A 17,227-nucleotide genomic window follows, 5' to 3' on the forward strand; every position below is an offset into this window, starting at 1 on the left:
AGTGGGGTCCTGTCAGGAAGCAGGCAGGGGCATCGGTGGATACCAGCAGCATCAATAAAGATGGCTTGAGACCCTGCAAATGGGGCTGCCATGATTTCAGCCAAAGTCTGAGGCTATGGAGTGAAGAGACTACCACTGGGAAGAGAGTCCTGCCCAGGACTGAAGAACAATTAGCTACCATTTATAATTTCCAATACAGACCCCCATTTACAGCCCTAAAGTCTCACATTTTCCCTTCTCCACCTAGAAGTACCACCATTCTCAAAAGTGTGGTAAGAGACATGAGAATCTTCTTGATTCTGAAAACCTGGAGGAAGGAACAGCCTAAGTAGTGCCAGGGGTAGGACCTCACTCCAAGAGCTGCAGAGACTCTACAAAGCATCACTTAGCAGTGGTCCTGGGAGCCCTGCTTTAACAACTAGATGAGAACAGTGTATTCTTTCACATAGAATATGAAGAGAATAGCTTTTAATTAGAAGATCAATTAACTGATTGTTTTTAAAGTAAGTGACAATATTTCACTCTTTTATACTTAAGATTTCACCTCAGTTCTTGGCTAAATCAAGAGCTACATTAGCATCTATTGTTTTCTCAGGTCCAAGAATGAGAGTCCATAGCCCAGGGTCCTGAGGAGGTCCTGGCTCTGTCACCAAATTGCTATGTGACCTTGGTTAAGCAGTCACCTTTCTCTCTGAAAGCCTCAGTATTTCGCCCCAGCAAATAAGAGGACTGGAAAAGCCAACCCTATAAGTCCCTTCTAATTCTGATTCTAAGCTTGTAAGTTGGCCGTTGCCTCTGCCAATGATTGAAATATCACAAATTCCAAATAACTGTGGTTTGGTTTGCTGAGCCCCAAAAAGTTCAAAACTTGGAGTCCCGCCAGGTCTGTTGTTTTTTATATTTATTCCCTCTAGAGGGCGAGAATGAACACTTGGCCTACCCAGGGCTGTGCGGGTACAGATGACACTAGAGGAAAAGTCATAGCAAAGTTCCACAAACACTTGGCTTTCAATCTTCCAAGATGGCATAAAAGGCAGGGGAAGCAAGACTTTGAGTCCCAACCTATCTCCTACCAGCACGTTCCCCCCGCAAAACAGGTGTTGGGTCCTCCTTGGAATATTGGTCTGAGATTTTAGGTCCTCTTCCCACAAACCGGCATCCAAAAGGTTTCACCAACAATCACAATAGACGGAGATGTCTCGGGATAGCTGTTTAAGGCACACACGTGCTCTGGACTCCCTGCTCAGAGCCTGGAAACACGTCAACCCCTATCCCTATTGCATGGCTGCCATACTCCCGGGAATATGCATGCCCCCATTCCCCTACCCCACACACCGCACGTATCCCAGACACACAGACACACTCAACTCGTCAAGTCTTAAATCGCTCCTATATACTGTGGCCTTGCCCACCTTCTCTGAGGCAGCTGGTAAATAGAACACAGGGCTATAGTCAAACTGCTATAGTCAGAAACTGCTCCCAGCCACCCTTCTCCTACCCAGAGAAGCAGAAGGCCAAGTGTGGAGGTGGAACCGAGTTCCTTTCTGTAGGGGTACTTCTTGGCCTTTGAAATTCTCCCCAACCCATCACAAGCCCTGCTTCGGAGCTCACTCCTTCATGCAGCTTTCCACACTTAAGCTGCTTAACTTTGCACTAATAACCTCTTAATTGCTGGGTTTCCAAAAGGCCTTCCAGAAATCCGGGGTGCATACCCACCCATTTATGGCCCACATACTATGGAATGCAGTTTGGGGGAGCAAGGACAGGGCACCTCTGCCTAACTCCTGCCTGCTGGAAAGCTGTTGCTTTCATTTTTAATTTTATTTAAAAGGGTACCCAAGACACCACAATAAAATGACATTAACTGTAAAATTACATTATTAATTCTTTAATCTCACTTGAGGCTTCAAGCTGTTGCTATGTCCAATTATCCATATAACCACCTGTCAGAATCCCGGTGCTATTTAGCATTACCTCCAGGACAGCGGTGGGCCCGGTGGTCCGTCAGGTCTGCCAGAGACTCGAAGTCCTGCTGACAGTGATCGCAGGTGTAAATTGACTCATCCTCCATGTCTTCATCGTCCTCATTTCTCTCCTCTTGACTTGTCACGCTGTTCCTGTCTTCCAGCACACGGCTGGTTTTTCGATCACACTCTGGCTCTCCTTCTAGGCCTCCTGCCAACAGGAAGAATACAGTCCATGTCAGCTGACGGGGTCTTGGGAAAGGATTTTAAAAGAATCACCCTGCATTTATGAAGATACATTTAATTACTCTACTTCCCAGGGTCCATTCTTCTTGACACCTCTCAGTATATTAAAATATGGGGGGTTTTGTAGCATGTGGTGCCATAATTCTCAGCTAGATTATTTAATTCTTAGTGCAAATCTTCCAGAGGGATGTCCTGTCATCTTCCCTCTGTGCATGGATGCTGGGGGTCATGACCCATCAGCGAGGTGAAAATACCTTAGCATTTTGTCTCCTAAAAAACCCAGCTCTCTCACACATTTCTCTAGAGTTTCCATCAGTTGTTCCTGATGCACCTGAACTTTTAGTTTCCCCCGAAGCCTTGAAGTTTAGAGCTGGGAGATCTCTTAGCCAGGCTCACCTTCCACATAACATGCCTCCCAATGTGGAGATGTTGGCTCAGTTCTTTGCAAAGATGTCCTGATTCTGGAATCAAGGAAGCACATGTGTTTGCAGGACCACGGACAGTCAAATTGCTGCTTAAAATGCCCCTGAGCGCTCACTTGCGCCCCGGTATCAGCCTAGACAGTGAGAACCGGGCTTGGAATCATTTGACCAACTTCTTTAAAATAAAATACCAATTCTGCGCCTAGCACTGCGCAGACCAGCTGTTGAACTGTACAGAAAAGTGAGTTAATGATCATGATAACGATGCTTTGCATTTGCATAGTGTTCTGTGCGTTTTCAAAGCACAAATACACACACATAGCTCCATTTCATAGTCTCACACATCCTAGAGCTAAACGGGGGCTCAAGCTATCTTATGGTTCTGACCCCTGCCCGCAAAGAGGGCCAACTTTGTTATTGCCCTTTCATAGGTAAGGCACCTGGCCTCCAGACAGAAGGATGCAACATCCCCAGCACCCTACACATGTTCACCTTGACATCCTGACTCCTGCCTAGTGCACTTCCCTGCACAGCTGGGGGAAATGGAGAACAGCCTCAATCTGAGCGATTAATAGGACCCAACAAAAACTTGTAAACCAAAGTGCAAAAAATGCATGGTAAATATTACATACAAAATATATCAGTAATCCCAATAAATGTCAGTGGATTAAACTTGCCCATTAAAATACAGAGACTCGGGTATTCCCTGGTGGTGCAGTGGTTGAGAGTTCGCCTGCCGATGCAGGGGACACGGGTTCGTGCCCCGGTCCGGGAAGATCCCACATGCCGTGGAGCGGCTGGGCCCGTGAGCCATGGCCGCTGAGCCTGCGCGTCCGGAGCCTGTGCTCCGCAACAGGAGAGGCCACAACAGTGAGAGGCCCGCATACCGCAAAAAAAAAAAAAAAAAAAAAAAAAAAAAAAAAAAAACATACAGAGGCTCGGACTGGAAAATCAAAGTGCCTGTTGTCTCTTCCCACAGTCTGTCCTGGAAAACAGATCTATCTGTGCAGAAACTAGCATTTATTTAAACTAAAGAGAGAAATCTCTATTATGTATAAAGATATTGATGCAAACATATACGCATATGCAAAGGTGTGTGTATGCACGTGTGTGTGTGTGTGTGTGTGTGTGTGTCGCCCATAACATCACAGTTACAGGAAAAGGCTTCAGCACACAACCTTTAAACCCCCAAGGACTGGTCGCCAAAGCAAGAAAGAGAAATGAAGCAAAGAATGCATTTCATTCGAGGTCGAAGCCACAGTCCTATAAATATTTCTATTCAGAAATATATAATGTCATAAGGGCTCTGTTTCTCCCGTCTGCACAGAACGTGCACCTCCAAGCACCCGACAGCAACAACCTACAAACACAAATCAGCTCATTGGAGAGCCAGCTGCCGCCTTCCGTGGCGGCGAACGTGGCATGACACGCCGCTTGGAACTGCACAGAGGCAGTAAAAATCAATGTTTCCATTTGTGGCCCATCAAAACACCTCTCTTCTTACCAATTAAGGGATGTACAATTTTTAGGTTCTTTTATCATCAGAACATGCCAACTCCCGGCAATACAGAAATCCCATTAAAAGTCAGGTGGCATATCTATCTCAGGAAATCTGATCTGCTGCTGTGGTGACAGCAAGAAAGAGAAAGCAAAGAAATGAGAACTGTCATTTGGAGCCTTCAATATTATAAGTCATCATACAACCATGGTTACACAGGCAAGCGCCCGTCTCTGAAATTCCTAGTTTACAGTCTCTTCCCTTAATAATAATAATAATAATAAAATGTTCTGAAGGGGGGGAGAAAGGACCATAATTCCCACTTTATCTACTACACCAACTCTCCAGATGATAAGTTATGTTCAGCACTACGCCTGTGCTACTTTCCTTAACACACAGTTTAATAGACATATTTAAATTATCCCCTTGTTGTTGTTTTTTTGGCCATATTTACTTGGCAGCATTTTCCATAATAGCTCATCTAATCCACAACTGGAACCACAAACAGTACAATGCATCTGATCTCTTTAAATCTGGTACATCCTGTTGACTCAGGAGTAGATAAATCAGAATGTCAACTCTTGGGTTTTTATAAGGCAAAAACCCATAAAGTCATCCAAGAGTATAAATCTGTTTTAAGAAACTGTCACCTCCCCTGCCGCTGTCTCCTAATGGGAAGGCAAGGTGGCTGCACAGAAAGGGGGGGGAGGGGGGAGGGGCGGGTGACGTGGGGACCTCATCGCCCGAGGTCCCAGGGGTCACATGGGCTGAAGGAGTCTTAGGGAACAGGACGTCCCTGAAGCTCCAGTCCCCGGGGGCCCCTCTGCTGCGTCATCAGAATCAGGACCTCTAGAGCAGGAAGCCCTCCACCAGCTCAAGGCTCTGCTCTGTAAGGCTCTCTTATGCCCCCCAGTCTCTGATCCTTAAATCGGAAAAATGAGTACATGGTGTTATTTCTCCATTTACAGATGAGAAAACTGTGGCTCTGAGAGGCCACCCAAAGCCACACAAGGGATTGAACCTACAAGTTCTGATGTGGAGCTGCGTGCCCTTCCACAGGCCGGGGCCTGTCGGAGCCCCAGACTCCCAAGGCCGGGAGGTGGGAGCCCTGAGGACACAGCCGAGGGCGCCAGGCCCCCCTGGAGCACCCTCTGGATCTCCTCTTTCCCAGGCCCACCCTGAGCAGCTGCTCAGTGAGCCCCCGGGGCCCTAGCGAGAGCACCTTGACCCGGCTCTGGCTCATCGGGGGTGACCCTGCTGGCCCACGTCCTGCCCTCAGCCAGCCCCCGGGTCCCTCAAGGGTCCTCGCTGAGCAAGCACAGAGGACACAGAGCCCAGCGGCCACCACCAGCCTTGCCTGAGCCCCCATCCCAAGTGCTGCCTCATGTTTCCAAGGTGGTGACCTGCTGGGCCTGAACTACAGTTGACCCCCAGGTCCCTCCAACCACCCGGGCCCACAAGGCAAAGTCAGCAGAGCTCATTTCTTTTCCACCAGGGCTGGGAAGGATGTCCCGAAAACGGACCGCTGGTGCCTTTCCCTCCGGCCCCACCCAAGTTCTCCCGGGGGACACCCAGGGAAGGCCCAAAGTAAACAGTTTTGAATAGGGCCCTCTCCCCCAGGGCCACGAGCGCGGGACAGGAAACAGAATCGGCACCGTAAATGCCAGCCTCTCCGTCCATTAACAAAGGTCCCGACCTGCCCGGCCTCACGCTCCACCCGGGACAACTCACAACCTAGCTGTTTTCCAATGTGCACACCCCCATCCTTTTGCCCAGGGGTCCACCAAGAGCAGCTAGCACTTATTGAGCACTAGTTGCATGCCATCATAGGCCCATTTTAGGGGTGAGGAAACCAGGGCTCTGTGAGGTGACGATGCTTAAGCAAGGCCATAGTGGCAGGTTGCAAACACAGTTGTTCCTGACTCTAACCACTCTGCTACACGGTCTCCCCACAGCAGAGCTTCAGTGGAAAAGTGAGTTGAGTGTTCAGGAATCTGCCAACACTCCAAGGCCATCTGCAGGGGCCTGGCTGCAGCCCCCAAAGTCCAGCAAGGGCTCTGCTGACCTCTCTGACTTCCCACTTATCTCCACAGCCCCACAGACCTTTGTTCAATCCCCTGAACTTCAAGTTTGTTTAGCCAAGGGCTTCTTCACACTCCAGGTCTGCTGTAACTGTTCCCCGTGGGCCTGAGCACCAAGGTCACACAGGTCCCCATCATTTCTTCCCCATAGTTCCCTTCCCTTTGCTGTCAGAGCACTTGACACAAAGTTCACTTACACTTTTATAGGCTGATTTTTTACTCTCTGCCTTCTGGTGGCAGCCACATTTGCCCAGGACGGCAGCAACAACACCTCCCATCCCGTGTGCTGCTGTGGAGGGAGACCTTGCCCTCAACCATCAAGAAGAGGGATCTGAGTCGCCTCCACAACTCCCCTCTGGCCTGGTTGGCCTTGGTGACTCCCTCGAACGCTAGAATGTAACAGAAACTAGAATGCAGCCTCCCACTTGTCTCTTGGTCTCTTGGGACATGACCCCTGAGAACCCAGCTGCCCTACTATAAGAACCCCAGGCCACACGGACAGATTGTAAGTGCTCCAGTCGACAGCCCCAGCTGAGCTCCCGCTGCCAGCGCCCGCTACCAGGCACGGGAGTGCAGCATCTCGGACATCCAACCCAGACAAGCCTTCAGAAGGCAGCAGCCCCAACTGGCATGTGACTGCAACTCTACAAGAAATGCTAAGTGAGACCACCAACTGAGTTCAGTCAGCCCACCGAAGTGTGCCAACTAGTAATTGTTGCTTTAGGTCGTTGAGTTTGGGGGTGGTTTGCTACACAGCAGTAGACCGCTGGAACACACCCCATAAGCTCCATGAGGGCAGGAGCTGTGGTTGGTTTGGCTCGGTACTGTCTTCCCCAGCCCCTGGTACAGACACACGGTAAGTGCTCAGTAAATGGTGAATGTACGAATTAACTGGTTTCAAAGAAACAAGACTCTGAATATCAACACAGGTAGGGGGAGGGGACGTGCTTCCAGTACTGTTTATTGTGGGGTAAGTATTAGGTTGAACCATATGAAGTTGCCATCTTTGTAGGTCAAAAAAGCCAAAAATTGGCAATCTCAAATGGTACAACCTAACATATAATGGGGCCAGTCCGTCCTGCCAACAACTTCTTCAAATCAGGAGGAAGAGGGTACACCTCCACCGGTTGATCCCACTACACCACACCTCCACATGCCACAGTCCCTGAGCCCAAGGTATGGGCTTGGGGAACTTTCTATGAGCAAAGAGAGACAGTAACAAAACACTCAGCCTTTATTGCTTATCATTAGAAAACAGTTAATTTCCCCACCCCAGGCCACCTGCACCCTGAGTGATGCTGTCACCGCGGGTGCCCTTCTACCTTCACATCCTCCCATCCCATCATCACAGTAAGCCTATGAGGGAGATACAGTTGATACCTCCCCTTTGCAGAGGGGGAAACCAAGGCTCAGGACCACACACAAATCACACACACTGGGAAGGGCAGAGCGTGGATTCGAACCCAGCTCCTCCGACCACGGATCCTGACTCTTAACCACCACACGGGAGGGCAAAAAGGGAATGCCTGGGCTTCCCTGGTGGCGCAGTGGTTGGGAGTCCGCCTGCCGATGCAGGGGACACGGGTTCGTGCCCCGGTCCGGGGAAGATCCCACATGCCGTGGAGCGGCTGGGCCCGTGAGCCATGGCCGCTGAGCCTGCGCGTCCGGAGCCTGTGCTCCACAACGGGAGAGGCCACAACAGTGAGAGGCCCGCATACCGCAAAAAAAAAAAAAAAAAAAAAAAAGGGAATGCCTGTGAAAGCGCTGAGCAGGGAACAGCTGGCTGAGTCCACTGCCAGAAAAAAGGGAAAGGGGAGAGACCCTGGGGGGCCAGGCTGCCCACAGGCTGCCAGGTCTGGGAACAGGACATTTCTTACCTTCTCAGCCAGGCTTCTTGAGCTCAGGAGTCAGGGCTGTCGGGGCCTCACGGCGCCCCAGGGCCAGCTGACAGAGGTTCAGCCTGAGAACACCTGCGAGGGAGGGTCTCTCCCCTCTAGCCCCAGTCCCCGGCCAGCACGCAAGTCAGAAAGAACCTCAGAGAGAAGGCTGCCTCTTCTCCTTCCTGGGAAGGACTGTGGGGATCACCCCGCCATCAGGGGGCCCTGAGCACCCTGAGAACAAGCCAGGGACCACTGGGGGTCCCGCCTCTGGGGACCACTGGGGGTCCCGCCTCTGGGGCCCTATGGCTGAGTACCTTCCCAACGGAGGCAGAAAGCCAGGAGCAACCCCTACACGCCCGAGAAAGAGAAAACAAGGGCAGAGTATGAGAGGTGAGAGATATCCCAGAGGCTACAATCACACACCTTCATCCATTCTCTCCTTCATTCACCCTACAAATATTGACTGAGCGCCTACTGTGTGCCAGGCATAACACGCATGTATTTGTTACAACATACAGGGTGCTCCCCGGTCTCTTTCATCTTGGTGGCCTCAAAGCCACACAAGGCCTGGCACAGAAAAGATGCTTAATCAACATGGGGCGGATGAATGACTGCCCAGTGAAGAAATGAATGCCCCAAGGGAGGTATAGGGGGTAAGTGCTTGAGGCCTGGGCCAGGTTACTCAGGGGACCGGGTTCCAGTCTTAGCTCTAGGACACCCGCCCCTCGCCCCACGAGTGACCCTATGTCAATTCTCCCACCTGAGGCCGATTCCCTATGTGTCAACAAGCTTAATCGTGATGGACACCACCCTCTCCTGCCTCACAAGGTGGAGGTGAGGCTCCTGTATGGCTGGCCATCAACACGAGAAGAATTGTGCCCACAGCTACACGCAGATACGGGTAAGCCAGGAGCCCTGCAGGGTTTCAAGGAGCCCAGAGGGGGCTGGAGCAGGGGCAGGCGGGTAGAGGAGGGTGTGGGCAAAAGTGCAAGACAAGGGTGCAGGGGAAGGACAGGGAGAGGTGTGAAGGGCAGGACTGGTGCCAGGTGACAGTGGGAAGCGGGAGAATCAGCCCTGGAGGCCAGCAAGTCCTGGGACGGTCTCCCCATCTTTTCCCGCAATCAGACCTGGATAGGAGACCGTACCAGCCACCTCCGCAGAAATCAGAACCACCAGACAGTGAATTCTAGGCACGTACAGGGCTTGACGAGAGAACCCAACTGAACAGGGGGCACCGGGAGCACAAGTGTAGAGGAGTTCAGTGTGGCTGATGGAACCAAGCTGTTCCTACAGAAAGATGGTCATGAAGCAACGACACACACAAGCGGCAGACAGCTGGAGTCATGTTCCAGGGACTGATGGGATGACAGAGAAAGAACTGAAAAGAATCCCAGATTTTGGAGCCAGCCAGTCTGGGTTCAGATCCACATGCTGTCACTTAACAGCTGGGAGACCTTGGATAAGTCACTTACCCTCTCTGAGAAAAATTTTAATGAAGTTAAATTATTTTAATGAGGCAGTATATACAAAGCCTGATACCTGGCCCACAATCAGCCTGAGAAAACAGTAGCTACGGTTACTGTCTTATTTTGCTATCATCATTCAAACCAACACAGGCTGCATCATGGCTCAGACACGCGGGTGGAGACATCGTACTGCACGAGAGGTTCTGGCAGGAGGCCTCACAGGCTCCTGAGGATGGAGATTGTCAGGGCACATGCCCCCTGAAAGGCACAAAAATGTCCATACAGACAAAAGGATCCACTGCATCAGGAGAGGAAATTCCTGGCCTCAAGTCCAGGCTCCCCCCCTCCCTCCCTGTGTGACCTTGAGTAAGTGACAAGCCCACCTCCTCCAGGAAACAGCGTGACCCCTGCCGGGGGTCTGTCCCGGGTGCAGACGATGCGGGTGTGTTTACAATTCACAAGCCCACTTGCCCTGTGCTCTCCCCCTGTACGTAGTTGCGGGGCGGCGGTGGGGGCGGGGGGGACCTCCCAACAGAATTCACAGTCCAGGCAGGTGTCTACCACTTGCAAAGTGTTTATCCTGGAGCAACATTTTGCTTTAATAGAGAACACGTGCTCCATCCTAACAGCCCGTATGTGTCCTACACACAGCATCACCAGCAGCACGTTTCCCGAGGGCCAGCGTGGAGGAAGCACTTTCGGAACCTGGGCACGAGGTCAAACCCCTGGCTGAACCTCACCTTGGCGTTTTGGCCCTGCTTGTAGAGAAGGACACGTCTCCATGAACACTTTCTCACACACACCTGGACTGGTGGGATGGAGAAAGAGAGGGACTGGGCCGGGTCTGGGCAAGGAGCCTGCCAACCCCAATCAGACACTCTGCTTGTGCATCCACTGCTGGCCCCAAATTCCACAAGGCAGCCACTATTTATCTTCAGGTTTAAGATATGTGCAGTGCAGGCAGCAGGGTAACATTTAACACTCAGCCTAAAGGGTCCCCTTGGCAGCAGAGCTGTAGGCAAATATTTTAACACATAATTTGCTGTCCAAGTTCCACTTAAATAAGGAAGCAACTTCCACATGCTGTCTTGGGGGGTGGGGGGAGCGCCTATTGCTCCCCTGTCAGCGTGGACGGCTCCGTGGATGGAATTTCAAAGCCACGGTCAACCGGACACTGAACCTGACCTCGGGCTGCATCACACGAGCCTTGCTGGGATGCTCCTTCCTGGCCGATGATACAAGACTGGGTACAGGGACCCCCTTTCCACAGGCCAGTGGTTAACCAGGAAAACAAGAACTTTCCAGAGAATGTCTCTTTAGTTGTCAGGAATTCTAGAACCCGAGGCCAAAATGGTTAGCAGTGTGATAGTAATCACTTTTCTCAGACCAGATCTTCCAATTCATTTGCAGCCTTCCCACAGTGACCCATGGCCCAATAAGGGAGATACAATATTAGGCTTATTATACGGAGGGCAAAACTGAAGCTCAGATAGCTCAGACAGCTCACTCTGTCACTCAGACCATGAGTGGACCAAAGCTCACAACTCCAAGGCCGCCACCCTGACACAAATGAGTAGAATGGACTGGAGGAGCCTGGGGGGAAGATGTACACCCACCCAAGGGGGTGGTCCCTGCTCAAATCCTCTACATAGTTACCATACAGAAAAGCAAGGCCCAGTACAAACATTAGATGCTTTGTTTTGTATTTTTTAATGAAGGAAATCCATATTTTTATGTGAAATCTCTGGATTCTTAAGTGTTAACTTCGAATCTTAAGAAACATGGCATGAGTGAAACAACCGGCCTTGGCGGGCTGGATGTGGCCTGGGGCATCTTTACCATGGGGCACACCCAGCAAAAGCCACTGGGCCCCCTCGGGTCAGACAGGGAGTTTAGCTGTACAATGAGGAAAGTCGGTTCTTTGGAGATTTAGAACCGGGTTCAGGTTCCCTCCTGTGTGACTTTGGTTGCTTGCACGTCTAAGCCTCAGTTTCCTTGCCTAGAAGATGAGGAAGATATCACTTCCTCACGTTCAGGTTGGAGAAGCTCCCTGTGGGAGCTCTCATCCAGGTGACCTTGCCCCAGGTCTCTGCCACCCAGGCTGTGGTGGGCAGTAAGCTCCCCCAAAGCTGAAGCCGTATCAGACACAAATCCTCCACCTCTTTGGTCAATCAACAAACATTTTTCTGAGCACCTACTATGCGCCAGCCACTGCTCTAAGTGACGTAGATGCCCCAAAGAACAAAGCATAGCTGCTTACCCTGCTGAGGCTAACACTGGTCACAAGCGCCTTGCCCTTTATGGGCAAGTACGTGCTGAACGAATGCATGACTCTCCCCTCCCAGGGGATGTTGAGGTGCTGAGCTCAAGCCACAAAGGCAGAGAGAGATGGCAGCTTCCACCCCCCGCCCCGCCCCCGGCTCCCGACTATGACGGGTAAGGAAGGAGAGGAAAGAAAAGACGGTAGATGGGAGGGAGGGAAAGTAGGAGGATTAGAGCAGGAAGGGGAGAAAAAGCAATCACAAACACCCTCACCGAAAAGGAAAAAAATTATATTTTTCTAGCTGGTCTTTAACGGTATCGCTCCTCTGAGCCTCAAAATCTTAATAAAACTGATCTCGCCACATGCAGTAATGAAGCACAGTCGGACAAAGCCACCCTGGAACCATGAAAATTGTACACTGTTACCGCCTCGTGACCTCCTGAGGCTATGACCACTCTGCCCTCTCCTCGCTGTCATGTTTTGTCTCCGACGGCCGCTGGGAAGGAGGAGATGGAGAAGCAGGCCAGACCTAGGCAGGGGAGGGGGGACAGGACGCGGGGCAGCATGGGGAGCTCGATAAATCCAGCTAATTTGTGGCCAGAGCCGTGGCCTGGCGCTCCTAATTGCTCCCGGTCCAGGAGCAGAACTCAAGGCATGGATGCTGGGGTGCAAATCACCCCCAGCAGCCATGGCAGAAAGAGGAGCTCCATGGAGGAGGATGGGGGAACCGGGGACAGATGCGCACCCCAAAGACAGGACGGGTGGCCAGGCTGAGCAAGGAGTGGCTCAAGGTCAAAGGCAAATACAAGCGGTGCAGTTGGAGCCCAGAGCCCTCAGGCCACACGGAGGTAGCTCAGGGATCCCAGCAAGTCCCGTCCTCTCTGGCCTCAGTGGCTCCATCTGTAAATGAAGGCTGTGGAGCAGCAATTTTTAAAGAAGGGCACCTTAGTGACTCTTCGCTGTGCCAGGGGCAGGCCCGAGGGCAGAAAGCCGAGGGCTACCTCCCCACCAAGGAAGCCCCACTCTGTCTGCTGTAGACGCTGGGGTCCCACTGAGCAGTGCTTTACAGATGGAGTTCCACTGTGAAAGCAGGAAGTGGGCAAAAGTCCACCCAGACAACTGCTCCTCACCGTCCAGGGCTCAGCTCAATGAACCTTCACCCCAACAGGGTCAGCCCCCCACACGCACTCTGGGTGCTCACTGGGCACCCCGCTTTCCTGCTCTTACCACAGCAGTCATGGTCCTTCTCTTTGCAGAACATCCCACTATCCCCATGCCAGTGAGCAGGCTCCAGGCAGGCAGGGTCAGCATCAGTTTTGCTCATCTGACCCCCCACCCCACTCGGCCCGCAACCATAAGGCCTGGCACACAAAAGGTGCTCGATAAATGTATGCGAACCAAGCAGTCTGAAAGGGCCCTTCCTACCCTAGCGTTTGAACGTCCAGCCATGGCTCTGCACATCTCTGGGGAAAGTCGAGACATTGGGAACAAAGCCAGGAACAGGCCCCTGGTCCTGCCCGCTGCCCCAGGACTCCAGGAATGGAAAGGACTCCCTGCCCTTGGTCCTGAGGAGCCGCTGCTGTAACCCAGAGGCCAGCTGGCCCCCAGCGATCCTCCAGACCAGGGTCTCCGGTCCAGCCCCGCGAGGGCCTGCAAGGCCAGAAGCCCCACTCCCTGCAGCCACAGCGGAGAGGCTGTGTAGAGCCTTTGGAAATTAGCCGGCTGCCGGGCGTGGAGGCAGCCCCTCCGGTGTGCGGCGCGTCCCGGGGAACACTGAAGTGGCGCCCGGAGGAAAGGGAACGTGTCTGATGGAGTGGCTTCGCCGCGCTGCTGCTGCTGCGGAAGCCAGAGGGCACTGACAGCTTCCCGAAGCCGCTCCCCCCGGACCCCACGGCGCGCGGGCCGAGGCCCCGCCCCCTGCAAGGACCCTTCCCCTCCCCACCGCTTCATGAGGCCTGCCCGCTTGCTGCTGACTTCCCTCCAGCCCCCAGGCGGGTGCCCAGTCCCTTAAGTGCGCTGTGGGTCATTCCGGAAGTCTCCAGAAACCTGGACCCGTGGGCAGCTGACAGGACAAAGCCAAGGGCCCATCCAGCACACTTGAGGGGCCTCGGGGAAAACACAGCCTTCGCTCAGGCGGGAGCCCCCTCCGCGGGGGTGGATTTAAGTGGGGAGTGGGCCGGACCCACGCCCGCCAATCAGAGCAAGGCCTGCTTGGAGCCTAGGAGGAGGGCAGACCTGGAAAGGATTAACCACAGATCAAAGGTCAAGTGGGCAGCGCAAAGGAAACTTCCAGACCCACTCCAGGGGCCCGGTGGCCACCTCGGATGGCCAATACCCGCGTGATCTATATGCGCACGCACACCCACACCCCATCACCACCCCCCTGCTCATCCTCAGACCGTCACTTAACTCGGATTTCAAACCGCTCGCGTTGTTCTTTAATCAACATGAAGCAGAAACCTTTTATTAAATGCTGCTAATTTTTTATTGATCACACTGAATCATTTCATTTTCCATTACCACAAATGTCTCCTATCAGAGCTCCACGATTACGCTTCTTTATTCGGTCTCAAGCAACCTGTCACTTTTAATCAGTTTGCCATTTCAGTATTGCTCAAAAATTAGAAAGCGGGATTTCTGTATCATTACTGCTTTTTTGTTTAAAAAAAAAAAAAAGTTTCCATATAAGAAGGGTTATTATACTTGGAATAAATATACATGAATCAAATTCAAATGAAATTCCTCCCTGAATCTAACCAATTTTAGCATTAGCTTTTATAATTTTTTTAGGTTTATTTTCACGGAAAGACTATTCATAATTATTGCTCGTACTCTCCCAAAACACTTATGTTACTAAAGTGTGAAATGTCTTCTAACACAAAGACAGATCTCTGGGAAGTAATTACAGAAATGCATTCAGGGGCAATAATTCTATATTAGCTGTCAGCAGCAGACATCCTCTGAAAGGCACTTGTTATGAAGGAATTATTTGTGTAACCATTGAAGGCATGGCAGGCAAGCCCACACTGAAAGGCTGTGTCCGACCAGAAGCTTGGGCTCCCTCATCAAGGGTCAAATTAAGTTTAAATCATTACCTTGAAGCCAAGCAAACGCGTACCTGACTGTCTATTGTGGAGACGTTTTTGAGACGCACTCAAGCGCAACGTGGTCCTCCCATACCCAGCGTGGTGCAATTACCCTGAGTCTCAAAAGGATTCTGCCAGGAGCTTGTCACAATAGGGAGAGAGGAGGTGGCAGGGTGTCTGTTAAATGCTAACTCATGTCACCAAACAGAATTCTCAAGAATTATAAATTGCCAAGATGCCTCACAGCTGACCCCCGCGCGTTAAGAAGAGCCCAGAATATTATCAGGAAAGCGCAAGAATTTACATCAAAGGCAAGAAAGGACTCTCGGGGGGGAGCCCACGGGGATGCAGCTGAGGGGATGGAGACTACCTCTTCGGCCCGTTGAAGGTACAACTGGGGTCTGGGCGGTGATGCCAGCTCCCTCTGGGGTGGAAAACTACCCTGAAATGAGGGCACGTGGACGCAGCATTGGAGGGGGACCAAGGAGATGCCTTCATTGTTGTCTGAGCTTTATCCCCAACTCTTGGCCAGTCCAGTTGCCTCCGCTCTCTGAGCCTCAGTTTCCCCATCTGTAACAACATCCTGCATCGACACGGTGTTGAGGGTATTAACAGATTGACTAGAAACAAAGAAGCTGCAGCCTTAGCCCCCTACTGTTCGGGGCCTAGTTCTCCCACCTATAAAACGGCAGGACTGATTCTGGAGCCATTAAAGGAGCCACCTGGCCTCTGAGTGTGGGGAGAAAGCATGGGGGTAAGGACAGAGTATCTTCCCAGTTCACAGGGTCCCACAGACACCTCGGGAATTGTTGAGACCCCTCGAGCCTCAGTTTTCCCATCTCTAAAAAGGACACACTGAAGATCACTGCCCTGAGTTGTGCTCAGAAATCAAAGTGTGAAACACAAACCTAGGCTTCTTTAATCTGCTCGGCCACTGTTGTTGCCAAAGAGACAGGTGCTTTCTAAGAAAACCTGGGGCAAAAGGCACAAGAGCTACTTTCCCCTAACAGCATGCGGCCCAGCTACCCTGGGCAGTGCCCACAGTTAGCTGTCCCGCCCCCGGCTATAGTACCCTGATCTTTCGTGGGGCCAGCCCTCCCCATCCCCCACTCTGAGGCTCACTTGGGGCAGGCCCCACCTCCAAGCTCCAAGGACGGGCCCATGACCCAGGCCTGGACAACCAAGGATGGACATGTGACCCAAGTGGGGCTACTGAGACACAAGCCAAGCCATTTTCTGGAACCACCGGGAGAGAAGTTACCTAAAGTGATGGTGGAGTGAGCAGAGCTGACAGATGGAGAGAGGGGGCAAAGGGTGTTTGAGCCACGCCCTTTGACCCAGTCATTTCACATCAAGGTTTATCTGCTAGAAAACTCCTGTGTCTGAGAATTCACTGTGAGAATATCCACCCCAGAATTATGTGTAATAGCCAAAAAAAAAAAAAAAAAAAACAGACCACGTCTACATTTCCATGAATGGAAGATGGATAAACTGTGGTACATTCAGAGAATAGACACCATGCAGCAATAAAACAGAGCTACACATATCAACAAGGATTAATCTTCCAAACATAACAGAGATAGAGAGAAAAAGCAAGTTGCCAAAGATAAACTATGGTAATATGATAAAATACGACAGCACTTATAGAAAGTCTAAAACACGTATACCAATAATATTGATATACCATTCACACGTATTTCAAGAAGAAAGACATACATGGAAATGATAAATGCCAGGCCCTGGGGGGAGGGAGAGAAAGATGATTGGGAGCGCTGCTGGGTGAACGGAGCTCTCTGTTCCTTATGCTGAAGGGTACGTCTTGGGTGGTCATTATTCTCTTTTATGTATCTGAAATATTCCATGATAGAAAAAACTATTGCTGAGCCACTAAAAATGTTTAAAAGGAGGGATGGTTGGGCTTCCCTGGTGGCGCAGTGGTTGAGAGTCTGCCTGCCGATGCAGGGGACACAGGTTCGTGCCCTGGTCCAGGAAGATCCCACATGCCGCGGAGCGGCTGGGCCCGTGAGCCATGGCCGCTGAGCCTGCGCGTCCGGAGCCTGTGCTCCGCAACGGGAGAGGCCACGACAGTGAGAGGCCCACATACCGCAAAAAAAAAAAAAAAAAAGGAGAGATGGTGAATGAATTGGGGAATCACAAGGAAGCACAGAATTTTAGGTGGAGAAGCCTCCAGAGAAAGGACAGCTTTTTCAGAATTTAAGACTCAAGGTATTGTTCCGAGGCCATGTGGTCAGTTAGTGGCAGAGCCAGGGCTAGTCCTCAGGTCCATGGATCCTACCTCAGCCCTGTGCTCCTCCCCCCTT

At 51.6% G+C, this 17,227-nt stretch overlaps 1 protein-coding gene across 1 annotated transcript in view; it reads right to left on the reverse strand.

The window, feature by feature from the left end:
• Positions 1 to 17,227, reverse strand: part of ZNF423 (zinc finger protein 423) — a 327,316-nt gene that overhangs the window by 217,258 nt on the left and 92,831 nt on the right. Inside the window, exon 3 of the mRNA XM_032611804.1 lies at positions 1,975 to 2,175. Within this exon, the coding sequence (XP_032467695.1) occupies positions 1,975 to 2,175 (201 nt within the window). The remainder of the gene's footprint in view (positions 1 to 1,974; positions 2,176 to 17,227) is intronic.

Source organism: Phocoena sinus, chromosome 19, assembly GCF_008692025.1.
Source record: "Phocoena sinus isolate mPhoSin1 chromosome 19, mPhoSin1.pri, whole genome shotgun sequence".
NCBI lineage: Eukaryota > Metazoa > Chordata > Mammalia > Artiodactyla > Phocoenidae > Phocoena > Phocoena sinus.